The sequence below is a fragment of the Ictalurus furcatus genome, chromosome 12 (assembly GCF_023375685.1).
Source record: "Ictalurus furcatus strain D&B chromosome 12, Billie_1.0, whole genome shotgun sequence".
Classification (NCBI taxonomy): domain Eukaryota; kingdom Metazoa; phylum Chordata; class Actinopteri; order Siluriformes; family Ictaluridae; genus Ictalurus; species Ictalurus furcatus.
This window is the reverse complement of record NC_071266.1, coordinates 16,194,263-16,215,031: the sequence shown is the minus strand read 5'-3', so window position 1 is coordinate 16,215,031 and position 20,769 is coordinate 16,194,263. Positions and strand designations below refer to the sequence as shown.

Here is a 20,769-nt window from a genome sequence, read left to right as displayed (position 1 = left end):
ACTTAGGCCATGGGGGAAGAAGCTGTTTATATAATTAGTTGCAGTCTGTCCTCACTTTTTGCTGAAAGAGAAGCAGTAAAAACAAGATTCAGGGGAAAAGTGTGATGTGTTGTCAATACTAAAAAAAGCACAAGACTTTGAGAGAAAGGAGCTTGCAAGCAGCCATCATTGCACATCATAATATTAAGGTTAGGGTGCCTCAAACTTGGACACCATCACACTGATGGAGAATGTGACAACGCCTTGGTTAATGGACTGTGAGCCAGTTAGCTTTGCAGATTTCTTGGCTGGTGGTAAACAGAAGAAATGGCAACACCTGCCTTCAAATATGAATGGAATGTGATTTACTGCTTCATGCCAGACCCCCATGACCACCTCCAGAAAGGCATGAATGCAACTTCAGCACCACGGCCAGCAACGACATGAGCACGTGGACAGCCACTATAACAATAACAAATGCACATGTTACTGAGGTGGAGTTGGTTTCATGACTGAAGGGTGATCATCTCATTGTCTGCCAGAGAAGCAACTTGCACTATGAAAGCTACTTACTATGCAATGTGTCTACCTTTCTCAATCCCTCTCCCTTTCATAAAGTTCCATGAGGAGGATTACCATCCATCCTAGCACATGAACCTGTGGCCACCTTATGCACAAGACACAAGAGAGCCTGGAGGAGAAAACTGGCCTAAAGTGCTATTAAGCACTGCCTGTCTGCTACCTAGTCCAATATTATGGTGGCAGAGAGAGAAGAGGGCTGGTATAAGTCATCAAACCGTATCTTCACAGGTCTAGGTCAAAGGCATCAGTAATTATCATCAGTTATCATAATTATTAAAACCCCTTTGTTCCCATATACTCATATGCATAACTTCCTAAAATTACAAGCTCTCCAGCCCCTAAACAATATTTGAAGTGCGTTTGTTTGTTTATTTGTTTTATTATTTGGACACTCGACTGTAAAGCCCGCCTACCGAGAAATCTGATAGGTTAGTTAGCACAAAGAGAGACCAGTCAGGACGCGCGCTGGTTCAATCTCTCACCACATCTGTCACTCTCTCTCTCGGTTTCGCCAGAGCCGTCTAACATTAGGACTGATTATTAAACTCTCTCTCTCTCTCGAATTCCGGGATATTGTATAGAATTTGTGGGCGTCAGGGAGCTGCTATTAAAATGCAGGAGATTCCCGGAACTTCCCGGAACAAATGTTTAAAAAAAATATGCGTAAATGATGTTCCATCACACACAGAGATAGGGGTGTGTCACATGCACAGTAGTGGTCTGCCCCAACTGCACCTTGGGATGAGCCGTGACTAATTATTATATTAACCTTAGCATTACCAAAAATATATTTCCGGTAAGAGAAATCTGGGTGTGGAATTGAGGAAAGACTGGTTAGGGCAGGGCATACCTTTGTGTAAGACAAAAAGAAAAGCAAAACATACACGTTGGTTACTGAAAGTAAGACAGACAGTACAGATGGTAGAAACAGTGAAGGATATCAATTTATCCAAGCCAAATAGTGCACCATGGCTAGAATATTCGACTGAAACTTTATCAACAAAATCTATCATAGAATACAAAGATTGTGGGAAAATAAGGAGATAAACTAACGCAGTTCCTCTTTGCTACATATCTCGGCATGTAAGTTTATTTACTTACTACAATCTCTGTCATTGATTATTATTCATATCATATAACCACAATGTTATGATTTTGAAAAGTCATTTATTGTATACAAATGAGACAATATAGCATGTAATAATATTAATAAACATATTATGCAGTAATGTAACTTATATGACATGTATATCAAAGATGAGATACAGTGTACATTTTCAACTGTTCATCTGCATTATGTAGTGTTTGAAGGTATGTTGGCCAGCAATATAGGTTGAAGACAATTTCTATTTTAGTGAATGATCTGTGTGTGCACATAATATACACGCTGTCTGAGCGTCAGCTGAATGCAGATGAACAGGTTGGGTAACAGGTAAAAAGGGAGTTAGAAATGAATGGAATGCCTCCTGACTAGACAAATAGGTATTTTCAATGTCACTGTGACATGTAACAGCTAGAAATAATGTGGGGTTTTCCCCTTCAACATTTGCTGATTCATGCAGTTAACCAATCAGCCATATGGCATATCATATGGCAGCAGTGCAATGCATAAAACCATGCAGCTACAGGTGTCAGTGCCAGTTGAAGACAGGAAAAAGGCCAGATGACACATTTCCAGTCTTCAGTTGTCCACTTTGGGTGAACCTGTGCCCACCATGCTCACCATGTTTGTGGTTTTTTGACTTACTGGAGACTCCTTAACCGCTTGAACCAGTCTGGCCATTCTCCTCGCAGAACCACCGCTCACTGGATGTTTATTGTTTTTCAAACCATTCTCCATAAATTCTACATAAATCCCAGGAGATCAGCAGTTTCTGAAATATGCAAACTAGCAAAGTCACTGAGATCACTTTTCCCCCATTTTGCTGATTGATGTGAACATTCGCTGAAGCTCTTGATCTGTATTTGGATGAATTTTATGCATTTCACTGATGCTGCATGATTGGCTGATTGGATAATTGCTGGAAAGAGTAGGGGTACAGATGTTCCTATTATAGTGGCCAGTGAGTGGATATTAAAGATTTAAAAAAGAAACCTGTGCAATAGTATATTCCCTACAATATCCACAGATCTGACTAAGAAATTTTCCCTCCTCTACATGCAATTTTTTTTAACTAATACATTCAAATGAAATTGTGATGTTTGCATTTGTCATTTGATATAGTAGAAGTGACTTGCAAATGCAAAATAATGCGAAAAAATTACAGAAATGTCATTCTGTCTTCAGGCATTTAACACTTCATCATTGGAGACACTTTCACACTGCAGCTGGCAAAATTCAAAGTGAGAATGAGGGAAACAGCATTTAAAATTTTTTGGAATTGATAGCAAGAATATGTAATGGCAAATAGAGTTTTTATTAAAACTCAGATTTTATTAAATTTTTATTTTTCCATCAGTGAGCCCATGAGGCCTTGGCCACAATAGGGCACCAAAACAGCTCTGTGAAGTTGGAAGAATCTGATCAGAAATGATCAGAAAACAAATACAACAAAGGATAAACAAACTGTATTGACACTGTATTAATTCCTATTCACTGTATCTGATAGTTAGCTTTTCTCTTACAATTCCAAGAAATTCAATTACCCATTGCATGTCTGAGGTTTACAATACCTGAAAAGCAATTCCTAATTCTGAAATACCTACTGTACTACCTGTGTGAAGTCTCTGTGTTCCCACTAAAGTTACAGACAGTTCAGTGTCCATTTGTAATGATAACTCAGGGTTTCTCAGAAGTTGCTGCAAAATTCCGTGTCATTTTACAGACTATTTGCAGATGGTAATACTGATTGTTTGTTTTCTTTTGATAGCATGTCGACTTCAACTAATGTAACAAGCCTGTGTGATTCAGAGGACAGGTTATGCAGTAAGTAGCACAATTTCTTATATCACTATTCTTTAGTTAGGTCACAAAATTGTAATGGGTGCACATCATTTGTTATGTGGGGTTCTTGAATTAGTGTCACAGTGGTGCATTAGGCAGCATTGTCTCCTCACAGCTCATAGGGTCCTATTATAGGTTTAATCCTGGGCTCTGATTCTGTTTGTGTGGAGTTTCACATGTTCATTTAGTGTTCATGTGGATTTCCTCTGTCAACCCCCCCCCCCCCCCCACTGTCCAAAAATATGCAGATAAGCAGATTGTTTATGCTAAATTGCCCCTATGACCTCTGTTATGAAAATAGATTAATTACTAGATTTATTCAAAATATACTTTTTCATTGAGATGTGTTTGCCATGGCATGTTGTGAGCAACAGAATGCTAACAAGGATATTAAGTGTGTATGGGCTTTACTGGCACCATTACCCTCATTTAGATCATGTCATTGAATTTATGATTTGGTAGCTTGAGTTGCAACACAATGGGAGAGAGCATGACTATTGTCGGATGTGGACATAGTAGACGTGTTGTCTTTAAAGGAGAGCACAAATTAACCACAACCTTGCCACAATTTTAGTATTTTAATATTCTGAGAATTTGAAAAAAAAAAAAAAAAGTTTAAAAAATAAATAAATAAGTAAACATAAAGTAAATCATTTTTTAAAAAGTACATGCATAAAGTTAATTGTGCACAAGCATTATGATGTCATGAACTCAATTTAGCATCTCATGACCACGTTAAACTAAATTAAGTGCACAATTAAGTACATCATGAGTTTATTTTTATGGCCTGTCCAGGGATTCATACAGTTGCCCTATAAAGAAAAGAAAAAAATCAGCAAGAAATAACTTCAATTGAAATGGACAATTAAAGCCATACTAAATGTCATGGCAGACTACCTCCATATACAGATTTACAGAAGCATCATGAGGATGGAAATCTTTATTGTACACATTGTCACAGGTACTAACCACCAGCTGAACAAGCAAAACCTATTGTTTGCTCTGCACTGGGTGCACCAGACCTCAGAGTCAATTTATTCCAAGGGTCTGTACACCTGTGATGTTTATAGACATGAACTAGACCAATAAATCTAGCTACTTATTTAAGATACAGTATAGAGAACAACACTAGCACCTCTGGTTGCTTCCGTGTCAGACCACATGTACATCAAATTGTGCTATCCACTTAAAAACTTGTAAGGAAGGCTGTTCTCCTGCCTTCCAAAGCTGGTGATAATCTCCTCTCATTTCATCTCATCTATTGTACCTCAGTAAGTGTACTTTTATATATAAGTACCACCTTTTTTCTTAAAATGCCATAGAATTCTTCAGTGTACATGAAATTTGTTTGTCAACCTTCCTTTGTTAGCATTGCTAGATATTATTAAACTTATTAGCTATAAAATCCATTCTGTACAATCTTGCATCATGTTTATCGGGAAATGATGTGCTTAGTAGCTCTGCACTGATTGGGTGGTAGAATTCTATGGTACTAGGAAATCCACTACACCAAATTTTCTCTTTTGCACAATGTCATTCGCGTTTGATTTACAACCCCAATTTTGAAAAAGTTGGGACAGTATGGAAAATGCAAAATTTTAAAATTCATTTTAAAATTGATTTCACCCTGTACTATAATGAAAACACATTATTCAGACATTATTTGATGTTTTACTTTGTGAATTTAATTTATTTTTGAAAATATACACTCATTTTAAATCTGATGACTGCAACACCAAAAAAGTTGGGACAGTCGACTGTTTACCACTGTGTAACATCACCTTTTCTTTTAATAACACTTATTAAGTGTTTGGGACTGAAGACACCAGTTGGTTATGTTTAGCAAGTGGAATTTTCCCCATTCATCCATTATGCATTTCTTCAGCTGGGCCTTTGTTGCCTTATTTTGCGCTTCATAATGCGCCACATATTAGCAATCGGAGACAGGTCAGGTCTGCAGGCAGGCCATGCTAGCACCCGCACTCTCTGCTTATGCAACCATGCGCTTGTAATCTGGGCAGAATGTGGTTTGGCGTTGTCCTGCTCTGGATGGCAGCATATGTTGCTCCAAAATGTGTACATATCTTTCTGCTTTAATGGTGCACTCACAGATGTGCAAGTTACCTATACCAAGGGCACTGACACACCCCAATGCCATGGCAGATGCTGGCTTTTTGGCCTGACGCTAATAACAGCTTGGATGGTCCTTTTCCTCTTTGGCCTGGAGAACAAGATGGCTGTTTTTTCCAAAAACTATTTGAAATGTTGACTCATTGGTCCACAAAACACGATTCCATTGTGCTATTGTCCATCTCAGATGAGACCGAACCTGGAGAAGTCAGCGGCGCTTCTGGACAGTCTTGATGTATGGCTTCTGCTTTGCATAGTAAAGCCTTAACTTGTATCTGTGGATGCAGCGGCGATTGGTGTTGACTGACAAAGTTTTACCAAAGTATTCCCGAACCCATGTCAGGATATCCATTACAGACTCAAGATGGTTTTTAAGACAGTGACGTCTGAGGGATCGAAGATCACGCACATTCAGAATTGGTTTTTGGCCTTGCCCTTTACGCACCAAGATTCCTTGACTCTTTTAATTATATTGTGCACTGTAGAAGGGGAAATGCCCAAAATCCTACCGATTTGACTTTGGGGAATGTTGTTCTCAAAGTGTTGGATTATTCACGGACGCGTCTGTTGGCAGATTGGTGAGCCTCGACCCATCCTTGCTCTTGAAGTACTAGGCCTTTTTTGGAGACTCCTTATATACTATGGTTAGACAATCACCTCACCTGTTTCACATCACCTTCTTATTTCAACTTATCACATTGCTATTAGTCCTAAATTGCCCCTGTCCCAACTTTTTTGGAATGTGTTGCATGCATCAGGTTCAAATCTTTAAAAAAAAAAACTATGCAGTTGATTAGGTAAAACATCAAATACCTTGTCCTTATACATTTTTTGTTTAAATACACATCAAAGTACATTTACAAATCGTTCCTCTTTGTTTTTATTAGCATTTTCCATTCTGTCCCAACTTTTTCAGAATTGTACTATGCCCTAATGCAGTGATTTTATTGAGAGCTTTAAAGTGGATTTTGGGTAGACAGCTCACCTGCACCCAAACTTTGTGGTGTGTATTCCAGCTTATACAGTATATGATGGATCATGATACATTATTGCATCATGTGCGACATGCACTGGTAATATGTTAGTGTCTTATTGCTAGCATTTCTGCAATCACACCAATAGTCTGAAGCTGATCCTTTTGTAAGGCAGCTAAATGACATCTCGCTCCTAACATTGAAACACATTAGCCAACATTTGGTTAACGCATGGAGTCAAGTGTGGTTTCCACAATCTGCTCTGCCAAACATGTGCAAATCAACCGTGAATAATCTGCGTTTTTGGGCCTGCCACCAAAGAAGCACTGCATAGAAGAGTGCAGGTTTCAGAATCACTAAACCAGCAATCGAATAAACCATCCACATGGCACTTTCAGTCCCTGCAACTCAGTTCTATGAATAAGCACCTACAAGGGCCATGCCTTTGTTATGGGCACAGGGTCATGTGGCCCTGGGCAGTATTCCAGCATGATAACGACCCCAAACACACCTCCAAGATGACCACTTCCTTGCTAAAGAAGCTGAGGGTGAAAGTGATGGACTGGCCAAGCATATCTCCAGACCTAAACCCTATTGAGCATCTGTGGAGCATCCTCAAATGGAAGGTGGAGGAGCACAAGGTCTCTAACATCCACCAGCTCCGTGATGTCGTCGTGGAGGAGTGGAAGAGGACTCCACTGGCAACCTGTGAAGCTCTGGTGAACTCCATGCCCAAGAGGGTTAAGGCAGTGCCGGAAAATAATGGTGGCCACACAAAATATTGACACTTTGGGCCCAATTTGGACATTTTCACTTAGGGGTGTACTCACTTTTGTTGCCAGAGGTTTAGACATTAATGGCTGTGTGTTGAGTTATTTTGAGGGGACAGCAAATTTACACTGTTACACAAGCTGTACACTCACTACTTTACATTGTAGCAAAGTGTCCTTTCTTCAGTGTTGTCACATGAAAAGATATAATCAAATATTTACAAAATTGTGAGGGGTGTACTCACTTTTGTGAGATGCTGTATATATACAGGTATATATAGTTTCTGCATTTGTGACTAAGGATACAGAATCTCATAAATAACTTTTGATGTCATCTAGCTGAAATATTTAGGTTCAAGGAGAGAGGGATGTGAGGGAAATTCCTGTCTCCTGGGCTTCTCATTCATTCTCTCTCTCTCTCTCTCTCTCTCTCTCTCTCTCTCAGTAACACGGGTATACCAACCGGAACTCATAGTGATTCCAGTGCTGCTGCTGGCAGCATTCCTCTGTATGATGCTAAGTTTGTGTTTTCTGAAGCTGTTCCATAAGAAGGAGATGCAGCATAACTCCCAAAGACAACACGGCAGCAACAGGAGGCAGCACCTGCGGGGCATTGATGGTATGATAATAAATTTCTGTTTGACTGTATGTTTTTGTGCATGGACATTTGAGTTTATATATATATATATATATATATATATATATATATATAAAACATATAAAGAAACAAAACAACAATAATAATAGTAATGTTAATAATACTTCTTTTAAAAATGAAATAAGAAGTTTACTCCTTATCTAACTTCTCCTGCCAAATACTATATGAGGCAGATTATTTTAATCACATGGAGATTTTGAGTTTCTGTGTTGAAGCATACTCAGACATTTGCGACCCAACAGAGTGAGAAGATATATGGTAAAGCGTAACGTGCAGATTGGCTGATGTATTCCAAAATCTCAACAGTACACTGTATCTACGGTGTTGCAGTGTTTTTTTTTTTTTTTAATGAATCATCCCTCAGTATTGTTTGTTTCAAACTGTGTCTGTGTTTTAGGTTACTTCACCTCACAACTTGTTTTTATGATAATAGATGCTTGTAGCATAATATAGTAGCTTGTCAATTCGTGCTGCCTCAACAACACTCTTGCCTCGTACGTCTAGGGTTGGGGGTTCGATTCCCACCTCCACCCTGTGTGTGTGGAGTTTGCGTATACTCCCTTTGCTCTAATCCTGCCCCCTACCCCACAAATAATATTAATATATATATTGTTATATTTACCCACTCATTTATTCAGTTTTTTATTTATTTATTTAACTTATCAACTCCATGGCCAGAGCCATATCACCCTGCAGCTCTTGCCTGAGTTCCCACTGAAGCTAAGCAGGGTTGAATCTGGCCAGTACCTGGATGGGAGAACTCCTGGGGCAAACTCAGGTTGCTGCTGGAAGTGGTATTAGTGAGGCCAGTAGGGGGTGTTCACCCTGTGGTCTTTGTGGGGCCTAATACCCCAGTATAGTGCTGGGGACACTACAGTGTAGAAAAAGCACAGCCTTTTGGATGAGATGTTAAACCGAGGTCCTGGCTCTCTATGGTCATTAAAAATCCCAGGACATTTATGGTAAAAGAGTAGAGGTATAACCCTGGTGTCCTGGCGAAATTCCCCCACTGGCTTTTCTCTATCCTGGCCTCCTAATAATCCCAATCTCTGAAGTGGCTACATCACTCTCTCTTCTCCACTAAAAGCTGGTGTGTGGTGGGTGTTCTGGCGCACTATGGCTGCCGTCACATCATCAAGGTGGATACTACACACCAGTGGTGGTTGATGAGATTCCCTCCCCAATATTATGTAAAGCGCTTTGAATTTCTAGAAATAAAAGCGCTATATAAATGTAAGGAATTATTATTATTATAACTATTTGTGTATATACATAGGAATACACTCTGAATGGGATTCCAGTCGATCGCAGGGGACCACGCACATACATTCGCATACTCATTCAGAAGCAACTTACCCTGAAGTTGCTTTTTTGTAAATGTTTACTGTTATAAACAGTGTTTTCTGCATTACTTGACTTTCTTGCATTCTCTTTTTTGATCGCTATCTCATTTCTCCAACATTGTATAATTGAAATACTGCAGAATTGCATCAACAGAGTTAGAAGCTATCCTGTTGACATGGCCTTCATGAACAGATCCCTAGTACTATCACTAATATGCCTTGTTTCACAAATGTAAATCTGTTTGAGAGAGCACTACATTAAAGAAAATAAGTGATCAGAAAAGGCTAGATCCTTTGGGTAGATCCAAATCTGGTGTATACCCTTGATTATGAGTCAACCCTTTCACTAGCTGTGATGAACCAAAGGTGTCAAGCATTTCTTTTGGCAGTACTATCCTTGTGGTTATCTATGAGGTTGAAAATAATTATGTATAGACTGGTAATAATCAAAATCTTCAAACGAGAAAAAGTCACCAATTGATTTCTATTTGCATTGGAATTTGTCTTTAAAAAACAGCAGCTCCAACATATTCATAAAGGTACACTTGATACTTAGAAATAAGAACTAAAAAATATTGGTTAGCAAGTTTGTATCACACAGGGCAGACTTCACAGGGTTGAATTACACATGTCTGGTCAAGCAGATGCGATCAACATTGACAGATTTGCAGTCTGTTCCAGACCGGCTATCATATTGCACCAGATGCCATACACATTGCAATATTTAGGAGTACGTATTCCATGCATCTGGATTCCATGCTTGGGCACTGCTGGGACTAAAGCTTCATCTGGTGAAACCACCAGTGACATGATGCACTCAGCATAGGCATGCAGCCCAGTCTGTAATACCATCTAAAGCACGTACCAGTGTTTTGAGCTATCACTCCACAATTTGGACATTAGGCAGAGTCTTATCGAAATAGACAGTTGCAGATTGGAAAAAGACCAGACGATGTTGTTCCAATCTTTAATCTTCACGTGAGCCTGTTCCTATTGTAGCCTCAGATTATTGGATGACAGGACTGAACCCAATGTGGTCTTCTGCTGTTGTAGCCCTTAAGGTTTGACATGTTGTGTGTTCTGAGGTGCTTTTCTTCTAACCACAGTTGTAAAGAGAGGTTATTTGAGTTCTCGTAGTTTTCCTGTCAGCTTGAAACAGTCACTTCTCCTCTGACCTCACTCATCAGCAAGGCATTTCCACTGCCGCTCACCAGATGTTTTCCACACCATTATGAATAAATGCTAGAGATGCTAGAAAATCCTAAGGAGATCACCAGTTTCTGAAATAATCAATGCAGTTCTTCTAGCACCAACAACCATGGTCAAAGTAACCGTGATCATATTTTTTCCTCCATAATGATGTTTAATGTGAATATTACAGTATCTGAAGCTTGTCAGCTGTATCTGCACGATTTTATGCACTTGCATGACTGGCACATGATTGGTCAATTGGATAAGTGCATGAATGAGCAGGTGTACAGGTGTTCCTATTAAAGTGGCCGATAGGTGTATATGGTTTACTAAAAATGTATCTAGCAAATACCCATTACAGAGACCATTCCTTCCAGTTCTGTTATGATTAATACTTTAGGGGGGGAAACATGCTTTTCTGCTTAGGTTATTATAATTTAGTCTAGATATCTTTGTAAATCTGTATTACTGTATTACAATAATCTGTATGTCTCTGCTTTGGTCCTTTACAGCACCACCGGAGCTGAACCCCTTGGACTGTGAAGTTGTACCTATGACAGTCCACAAGCCCAACACACAGCCTGCAGAACTGCAGTTATCCACTGAGAGGCAGCATTGTTCTTTTGAGCAAATCACCCCACTGCCCCTGTCTTTCACAGTAAAACCAGAAAACATTGTCACTCTCTACCAGGCCACTATGGAACAGAAGCCTGTTGTCTTACGAGTGCTCAATGGTATAAACATGGCATAAATAGAGGATCATTTTTAACTTCTTATGCAGGAAATAAACCCTTGTATGCTGGTTCCTGTGCTTTAAATATGGCAACTATTTTTTGGAACAAATTAGAAAGAGGATATTACTGTCATATAACACACACCACATGTAGGAAATATGGATAATTACCTATATATAGATCAGAGTTTTCATGATATTTTATTCTTAGGAGGGAAAAGATATACTAATGCATGGCTACTGTATATTACATATATAATATAAATATACAACAAACTTAGGACCATTTTGCACAGTAATGCTCCACTATGAATGCACCATTTATGATGTATGTGGGAACATAAATGTGAGAATACTACTAATATACTGTGTAGCCTACATTGTATATTGTAGTCATAATGCCATGAATTAGACTACTATGTGCAACTACAGTATGATCAGCTTACCTCTTTTCTCTATGTTATCTACTCCCATGTAGAATCAGCAGATTCAAGGGAGCGCCAGGTCTTCTTGGGCTTTGCCCACTTCCTATCAGAACTGGGGCCTCATCCATGCCTGCCCAGACTACTAGGGGTTGTGAGAGACAGGGTACCCCTAATTATGATTTTGGATGGGCTGGAGAACAGAGATCTTCTAGGATTCTTATGGAGATGCAGAAAGGTGTGGTATGGTCCTGGTTAAGCTCTAGATGGGCAAATAATTACTCTATATAGCTAAACGTATGTGGACTCCTGACCCTCACAGTCATATGTGGTTCTTCCCCAAAAATTTGGAGGCACATGATTGTCTAGAAAATCTTTGTATGCTGTGGCATTACAATTTCCCTTCTCTGGAACTAAGAGGCCCAAACCTGTTCCACAAAGTGTACAAAGCGAGCTCCATGAAGCTCCTGACCTCAACCTTACTAATGCTCTTGTAGCTGAAAGATCACAAATCCCCACAGTCACACCTCAAAATCTAGTGGAAAGCCTTCCCAGAAGAGTGGAGCTTATTATAACAGCAAGAGTGGGAATAAATCTGGAATGAGATGTTCAACAAGCACATGGATGTAATGGTCAGGTGTCCACAGACAGTACATTTGGCCATATAGTTTAGCTACAAATGAAATACACTAGAATAGAGAATTCAGTTTACATTCAGTAGGTTATAATATTACGTTCTCTCACATCTTCACTTTCAGTGGGAGACTGAATATGATGGATATGATATATTGTCATGTATTGATTGTCACTTAATTCAAAATGGTTTACAATCATTGTCACAACCATACAGGACCACCCAGGTCTGGCGGCACCATGCGCTATTACAGAAAGATTGCTTTTCTCAATGGCAAGACAGATCGCCTCCGCTCTGGTTAGTACTACGTTAAACTGATCATGCGTTTTCTTTTGTTTTTATTCACAGTGTAAATGATTAAATTGTCTGATCCAGGAGCACCAGTATATGATGAAAGATAGAAAGATACAGTACAGGTGTTTTAAACGGGTATGATACCATGATCATAACTTTCAAGCACAGCCCTAACATAAATGAGATCATCACTAACCTTGAACTTTTAGGAACATCTACACAGTAAGAACTGCACTCATGGCAACGTTGGTGCACGAAGTGTCTTGGTTGGTGGAGACCTCTCCGTAAAGCTCTGGGGCTTTGGCCCAGCTTTTCATAGGAGGATGCAGGTGGGGACTTCAGGGGAGGTGAAGGAAATAGAGATGAGAAAGTGGCAAGCTCCAGAGGTGTTAGCCCATCAACCTGTCAGTCAAAGGAGTGATATGTGAGTAGAGCTGGTGTAATCCCAAAGCTGCAGTACATAATAAATTTGAGCTAATGAACTTTATTTGATCGTACAAGTAACAAAGCATTTCTATACTTGTCAGATCAGTCAGCACAAACATTTGAACTTGTATTTACTTACCTATTTGAGGAAGCACAGAAATGAAAGCTAATCACGTGAAATGAAAGCCCCTTATGTAAAATGAAAGCTCCCTATGATCATGTGTGTGAGCTGGACCAAGCAGAGCAAGATAACAAAATCCCCAGCTAATGTTAGAAGAGAACAAAATAACACTGCAAAAACAACCAAACCTGAGTGACCTCAACTCTGTGAGACTTACGTATCTAGCTAGTAGAGATGGCACCAATCTGATATGCAGGATACCAGCAAAAAATGGTGGAGGGGGAAAAGAATTAATTTGATTAACAAATAGAAATCCATCCATCCATCCATCTTCTATATCGCTTATCCTTCTTCAGGGTCACAGGGAACCTGGAGCCTATCCCAGGAAGTATCGGGCACAAGGCAGGGTTAACAAATAGAAATGGATTTGGAAAAGATTTATTTGGATTTTTAATTGATTTTTATAATATTAATGCTTTATACTTTATTACATTGATTATATTGGCAATGTAAGTGATTTTTGTGCAAAAGATTCACTTTTGTATAGTCGTACGTTTAGCTATGTATTTTTCCTGTTTGTTTGGTTTTTTGTTTTTGTTTTTTTCAATCTTCGTTCTTAAAGAAAAGAATAAAAGATGGGAATTGATATCGGCTGATACTCAAGGTTTTGGTATCAGGATCGGTATCACCGAAGAAAAAGTGGTATCATGCCATCTCTACTAGTTAATGGTAACTGAGTTTTGTTCACGGTGTACAAGGTAGACTTAGACTTGGGTGCTCCAACACCACTTCCAGTGGAAGTCTATACCTGGCCACTAGTTAATTGCTCAGATAACTACATTACCAGGAAATCTGATTAACTTGCCACTTTCATGGATAATGTTAGACTAAATCTTTCATCTAGCATTTGGTAGCTGTAGCTGTCACATTGAAGTGCACAAACCATTTTACTGTCATTTTACTGTATGTTTTACTAATATAATAATGGCACAGATTACATCCTCAGAAGACATTCACAAATGGCTTGTATACTTAAGTTGAAGTGAGGGGTGCACATGATGCTAAAAAATATTCTTCAGGTGCTTGTAATAACATGTTTCTACCAGAGATACTTCCAATTACCTAAGAGTTCAATCTTACTGCTTTACTGATTCACTGTAAGGGTCATGAAGTGGTCAAGCATGTTGATTTTCTTCTTTCTCATTTAGATGGTCATTTGGTATCTTGCTATATGAAATGGTAACATTAGGTGAGTTTGTTTCCAAACTTCGCAAAACTTATTTACTCGCCATTTCCAGTGACATTAAAAGACTAAACTGGGTTGTTTACATCAGTGGTTCTCAAACTGGGAGGCCACCAGATAGCGCCAGGGGGGTCGCATAGAAATCCTACAAGATTATTTTTTATTGTAAATCAGGATTGTCAACCTTTGAACTATGATGTACATAAAAATGAGAAACATTAATAAATTAATTAATTATACACAGCACACTAAGACACACACCAAACAGAGACATGTTGATATACTAGTGTACAGTACTGTTATCCACACACTGATAAAACCTAAGGTTATTTATAATGGATCAGTTCTTAGATAGAGGACATAGTCTCTTATCTGAGAAAGTTAATACAGGAAAGCATAGCATGGAAAAAAACTAAGCTGAGAAAATTTGAAGAAGTTTGAGAACCACTGGTTTATATGAACTAAAATGACCTTTATTAGTACAGTTGTTCTCATAAATTTACATTCCCCTTGCAGAATCTGCAAAATGTTAATAATTTAAAAAAAAAAGAGGGATCATTAAAATTGCATTTGGTTTTTTATTTAGTACTGCTCTGAATAAGCTATTTTACATAACAGATGTTTATATATAGTCTTCAAGACACAATACTAACTGAATTTACACAAATGAACCAGGTCAGAAGTTTACATACGCTTGATTCTTAATACTATGTGGTGTTACCTGGATGATCAATGACTGTTTTTATGTTTTGTGATAGTTGTTCATGAGTCCCTTGTTTGTCCTGTTACCCACTGTTCTCCAGAAAAATCCTCCAGGTCCAGCACATGCTTTGGTTTTCCAGCATCTTCTGCATATTTGATTCGTTTCTAACAGTGACTATATGATTCATACACACCTATTACAAGAGGTACAAACATTCACTGGTGCTCAAGAAGGCAACATGATACATTAAGAGCCGGAGGGGGTGTAAACTTTTGACTAGGAAGATTGGTGTAAATTGTTATTATTTCGTCTTCTGGGAAACATGTAAATATCTTATGTAACTTCTGAAGGGCAGCACTAGATGGAAAAAAGTAAGATCTTTAAACAAAATAATAACAATTTACACCGATCATCCTTTTTAAAAGTTTACACCCCTTGGCTCTTAATGTATTATTTTGCGCATCCGTGAATGTTTGCACCTTTTGTAATAGTTGTGTGTGAGTTCCTCAGTTGTATATAGTGTATATAGTCACTGTTGGAAAGGGGTCAAATATGCAGAATAAGCTAGAAAAACAAAGCATGTGGATTTTTCTGAATAACAGTGGACAGTTTAACTGCTCAGGACAAACAAGAGACTCGTGTACAACTATCATAACAAAACATAAAAACAGTTGTGGATCATCCAGGTAACAACACACTGTATTAAGAATCAAGCGTATGTAAACTTCTGACCTGGTTCATTTGTGTAAATTCAGTTAGTATTGTGTCTTTTTGTAAACATCTGTTATGTGAAATGTCTTATTTAGGGAAGTACTAAATAAATAACTAAATAAAATTGTGATGATCCCTCTTATTTAAAAAAATTATTAACATGTTGCAGATTCTGCAAGGGGTATGTAAGTTTATGAGCACAACTGTATGTGTTTTACAGTTCATTAAGCATGAACAATCTGCTGGAAACATGGACTATTTAAACAGTGGCAACTTGTTTATCCAATGCTTAGAAATAAAAGAAATGTCTCATTTAAATTCAGAAAAATACTTATCAGTCTGATTCACCATTTCTCCATTCATCTGTTTTTAGGGGAACCCCCCTTCCCGAATGTAATGGCCAGTGAACTCCTGCAGTACTTACAGAGAGGGAAAAACCTAAAGAGACCAATCACCTGTTCCAAGTCACTGTAAGTAAACAAACACAGACACATAAAGTTTAGAATATATAGTGTATATTAAAAATTAAGCATTTAAAAAAAAATTTTTTAGCTTACAACCACTTAGAAGACCATATAAATGGTCTTACACTCTGCAAAGAGTGTTTTATTGCAATAGCAAACAAATCCCAATCACAAGGCAAGGATCAATATACAGAACAGGAAATGGGTCTGGCGATGTGCAAACAGAGTATCCAAGAACAATTGGACACACTAGTGTCAAAAACCAGACATAACAAACATAGATTATTGTCAGGTGAAGTCAGAGCTGAACGAATATTTAGCAAAGTCCTTGTGCTGTGAGTGTACTCATAGAGTGTGTGGTGTTTATTAAGTCCAGGTGTGTACAATCTGTAATCATAATATGTTCTGTCAGGGCAAAGTGGCTCTAATAAATAAGCAAAATATTCATATGTAGATTTAAATAATGTGTATGAAATATCTTTACTAAAGGGTGTCCATGCAATTTATTTTACAGTTAAGTTGGTTCCTGGCTACTAAAACATTTCAGAGCCCTTGCTTTAAAAGTACACTTTAATAAATAAATAAATAAATAAATATCCTTGCACTGTCTTACATTCTGAATATGAATTCACGCACTGCACAGTCTCAGTCCCTGAATAAATAATTCACTCCATCCACATGAGTGCATTTTAATAATTCGTACATCCTTAAATGGTGTAATATGACCCAAATATGCATTATTTTGCACATTTATTGAACAGATTTTTATTTTCATTGTGCACAGTGTCGCTTTAAAAAGCATTGGAGCTGGAAATGACTGTTGTCCCTTTGTGTAAGATTGCATAGTATAATAAGTGTTATCTAAACGTTCAGCAAGCACACCAACACCTGAGATGTATTTCTAGCATACAGTGCCCTCCACTAATATTGGCACCGTTGGTAAATATGAGCAAAGAAGGCTGTGGAAAATTGTCTTTACTGTTGAACCTTTTGATCTTTTGTTCAAAATATTCACAAAGAAGGCTCAGAGCTGTTAACTTGGGAAAGGGAGGTAGCACAAAGTATTGATAAAAATGGTGCCAATAATTGTTGCACACCTATATTTAGCAAAGATATTTTGTTTTGGATAAACCTGTGTTGTGTTTGCAATTGTTTGATATCCATGAGAGCAGAGTATTTTTGTGATTTTTTTTTTAACAAAAGATCAAAAGGTTAAACAATACAGACAATTTTTCACAGCTTTCTTTGCTCATATTTACCAAGGGTGCCAATATTAGTGGAAGGCAGTTTACATACCAACAGGCAAGAATATAAAGAAGCCCTTCACAATCACTATGTCCTATAGTCACATTATTTTTAGTAAAATGTCTCCTGCATATGCCCTAAGGAGGCAGTTTATCAGGCTCTAACCCCATTATGCATTTTGAATGCACCTAAATTTTATGAATATAAAATCGATATTTTTCAGATACTCTATCATTAAGGCATGTTGTCAGTGGAGACCACAAGACCGAGCTCCACTGAAGGAGGTGATTTCAATGCTCCAGAGAGCTGAGAACCATGCCAGTGACACGGTGCTTCTTCAAGCACCTGAGCCACTGGACATTGAGAAGTACATGCAGGAAGCGGGCTACAGAGAGGCTTACAATTTTGCTTTCCTGTAATACAATTTGAAAATACTTTCGCATATGCGCATTTTGTAGTTTACATTCACATGAATTAAATACACTTACTGTATACTACTGTAGGCCTAATATAGTGTTATTTATATTGTGGGGTGTGGTCTGCTGCAGGGAGGGGGATGCGGTGCACAGAGATACTGCAGGGTTGGGGGCGGGGGTTGGGTGGTAGCAGAACTGATTTTTAGTTTGGTAACTTATTTGGTAATAAACATTAACGTTTGAAAAAATAATTGTGTGTAACATAATTGTGTGGTTATGCTGAACTCCTGCTTGTGCAACATTGCTTAATTATCTACATACAGTATAAACATGTCTCAAAATTGTATGTCTTTTCGGTGTTATTAAGATTGAAGCATGCATTTTTTATAAATATGTATGTGTGTGTGTGTGTATATATATATATATATATATATATATATATATATATATATAATTATTATAATTAAAAAAAATTTTTCCTGTATATGTGTTGCTTTTTTAAAAAATATTGTTGCAGAACTTAATTGTTAGTGTACTTTTATGTTGAACCTAATTGTTACCTAGACAGCATGGAATCAATGTTAATTAATGTCATTTGAATCAGTGTTCGAATCTTATGTTCATTCCTAATCACTTAGGCGCCCTGATTAATATCAAAACAATGCTGACAGAATAACAAGAATTTTACAGAACAATGTTTCTTCGATTATTTATTTCAAATGTTCAATACTGTCATAAAACACTGTCAACTTAATCCTGCTTATTACTCTGTGAAGTCAAATGAAAAACAAACTGGAAAACTTTGCTTTATAAATGAAACATAAAACTTTACAAAAAGAGTACAGCGATGATGATGACTATGATGATGACGATGATGACTACAATGATGATGATGACGATCATGATAACAATGATTTAAATGATGATTATGATGATGAATTCGACAATGATGCTGATGCTGATGATGATGATGATTATCAGGGATGCACATAACTTTTTAGTTTGGTTCTCAGGAGATTTTGTATGGTACTCACCCCCAGAGTGGTCCCACCGTAGGCCTGACTAAGCATCATCCTCCTCAATGCCTTCCTCACTGTCTGCCTCACTATCTTCCATTTCAATTATAGTACAGGATGATAGACTTGCTGCTTCCTCGATGGTGGAAGATGATGCACTTCCCTGATGGAGCCATGGGCTGTCCATAAGTCTACAGCTGGCTTTTGGTAAAATCTTTCTGTGGATGCGCATCAGGGATGAGAGATGAGGATTTGACAGATGGAATCTGCATTTTCCTGCTTGCTTTAAACGCATCCATTCTCTTATAGTTGAGTCTCGGTCAAGAGGCATGATGGCCTCATATTTATGGAGAATGGTGCTGATGTTGTGTTGCCAAAACTATGGAGGTCTTGCATTTCTTGAGGCCAAGTGGAAGGATCAAAAACTTCAAAATGATCACATGAGTTTAGAGCTCCATATCTGTTTTCAAACTCTCCAATTAAACCTCTGAGTAAATCGGTTTGGTCCCTGTCAGCATAAGTGTTGGAAATGGTGTGATTCCTGTGCTGGCCTTCACCATCAAGCAAAAGTGTGAACTTTCCAAAGGCTAGCATGAATTCATCTTTACATTCTCCTATGGTCAGCTTTTCCTGCTGAAACCTTTGGGAGTTCAGCTGCAAAATGCTGTCAGTGTCAAGCATGTTGGCCAGAAAACACTGAAAACACATTGTGCAGATATGCTTCAAGTAATTGTCATCCATTTTAGCCATTGCATTTGAATGACAGGCAAAAGTCTTGATATTTTCAAAAGTGTTTTGATATTGTGAAACATTCCTAATTTCAGAAAGGAGATGCCATTCTCATCACACAACTTCTTTAGCACTTCAATGTTTTTTGCTCCACCTTTATGTAAATAAAATTGCTGCAGCTTGACAACAGAATGATTAAGCGTATATTGTGTGCAGTGCACAGAATATGCACAAGGGCATCCCCAATTGCAGTCATTTGCCATAGTTTTGGGAGAATGTTGTTGTACATACTGACAGCAGCCCCGTCTGTGCAAACAGCGACTAACTTTGTCCTCTATTCATCCAAGCCTGAGTCATAGAATAGATTGACCAGGCCATCCGTTATGTCCTGCTCTGTTCGTTTTGCACCAAGTTCAATTAATCCAAGGAATTCAACGGTGAACTCTCTGTTGGTGGACACAGACACAATATAAACAAGTTCCAGCTCTGTTTTTGTCATGTCCTCCAATCCGTCAAAAAGGACACCCCCAAATTCAGCTGATTTCAACTTTTCCCTCAAATGTGTGCTGAGAACCAGTGCTATGCTTTGAATTATTCGCATTCCCCGTCCACGTGATATTCCCCTCCATCATTCACTCCTAGCCTTTTCAATAATACCATATCCTCAGCATATGAAGACATAGGATGTGCATGTTTAGCTTTATGGAAGGCCATGAGAAAAAACATTACACGGAGCCATCTGTTGCACTTCATTCACCTTGTTTTGCCATCTAGCAAGTGGGTGACTGGATATTTCATCTTGACTAGCATGTCTGTTATTAATAGCTTGTACTACATTTGTATGCTCCTTACTCTTTTCATGCTTACCAAACGCTGGATGACTGAAATTCTTTGTCCCTGCATAGAAGACACTAGTTTTATCTGCTAGATGGGGATGTGAACGGCATATCTTATACCACATTTGACTACGCTCATTGTCGGATTCAAGCCATGGCACTTCTTGAAGCCACTTCTCTGAGAAAACTCTTTTCTTCCGATCGG

At 38.2% G+C, this 20,769-nt stretch overlaps 1 protein-coding gene across 1 annotated transcript; it reads left to right on the top strand.

Moving 5' to 3' along the window:
• The first annotated feature begins 1,183 nt into the window (after positions 1 to 1,183).
• styk1a (serine/threonine/tyrosine kinase 1a) lies at positions 1,184 to 18,388 on the top strand. The gene is made up of 10 exons (XM_053638722.1): positions 1,184 to 1,644; positions 3,432 to 3,487; positions 7,825 to 7,998; positions 11,084 to 11,305; positions 11,783 to 11,964; positions 12,577 to 12,657; positions 12,864 to 13,078; positions 14,410 to 14,450; positions 16,232 to 16,328; positions 17,791 to 18,388. Exons 2-10 carry the CDS (start codon positions 3,433 to 3,435, stop codon positions 17,984 to 17,986), a joined length of 1,263 nt encoding a protein of 420 aa, XP_053494697.1. The 5' UTR covers positions 1,184 to 1,644; position 3,432; the 3' UTR covers positions 17,987 to 18,388.
• Positions 18,389 to 20,769: the final 2,381 nt, after the last annotated feature.

What these genes read in the sequence shown, in the direction of transcription:
- styk1a (XM_053638722.1), top strand. Translation starts at nt 3,433, where the DNA reads ATGTCGACTTCAACTAATGTAACAAGCCTGTGTGATTCAGAGGACAGG. An exon ending in TTCAGAGGACAGGTTATGCA is followed by an intron (nt 3,488 to 7,824) that starts GTAAGTAGCACA and finishes TCTCTCTCTCAG; the next exon opens with TAACACGGGTATACCAACCG. An exon ending in TCTTATGGAGATGCAGAAAG is followed by an intron (nt 11,965 to 12,576) that starts GTGTGGTATGGT and finishes ACAACCATACAG; the next exon opens with GACCACCCAGGTCTGGCGGC.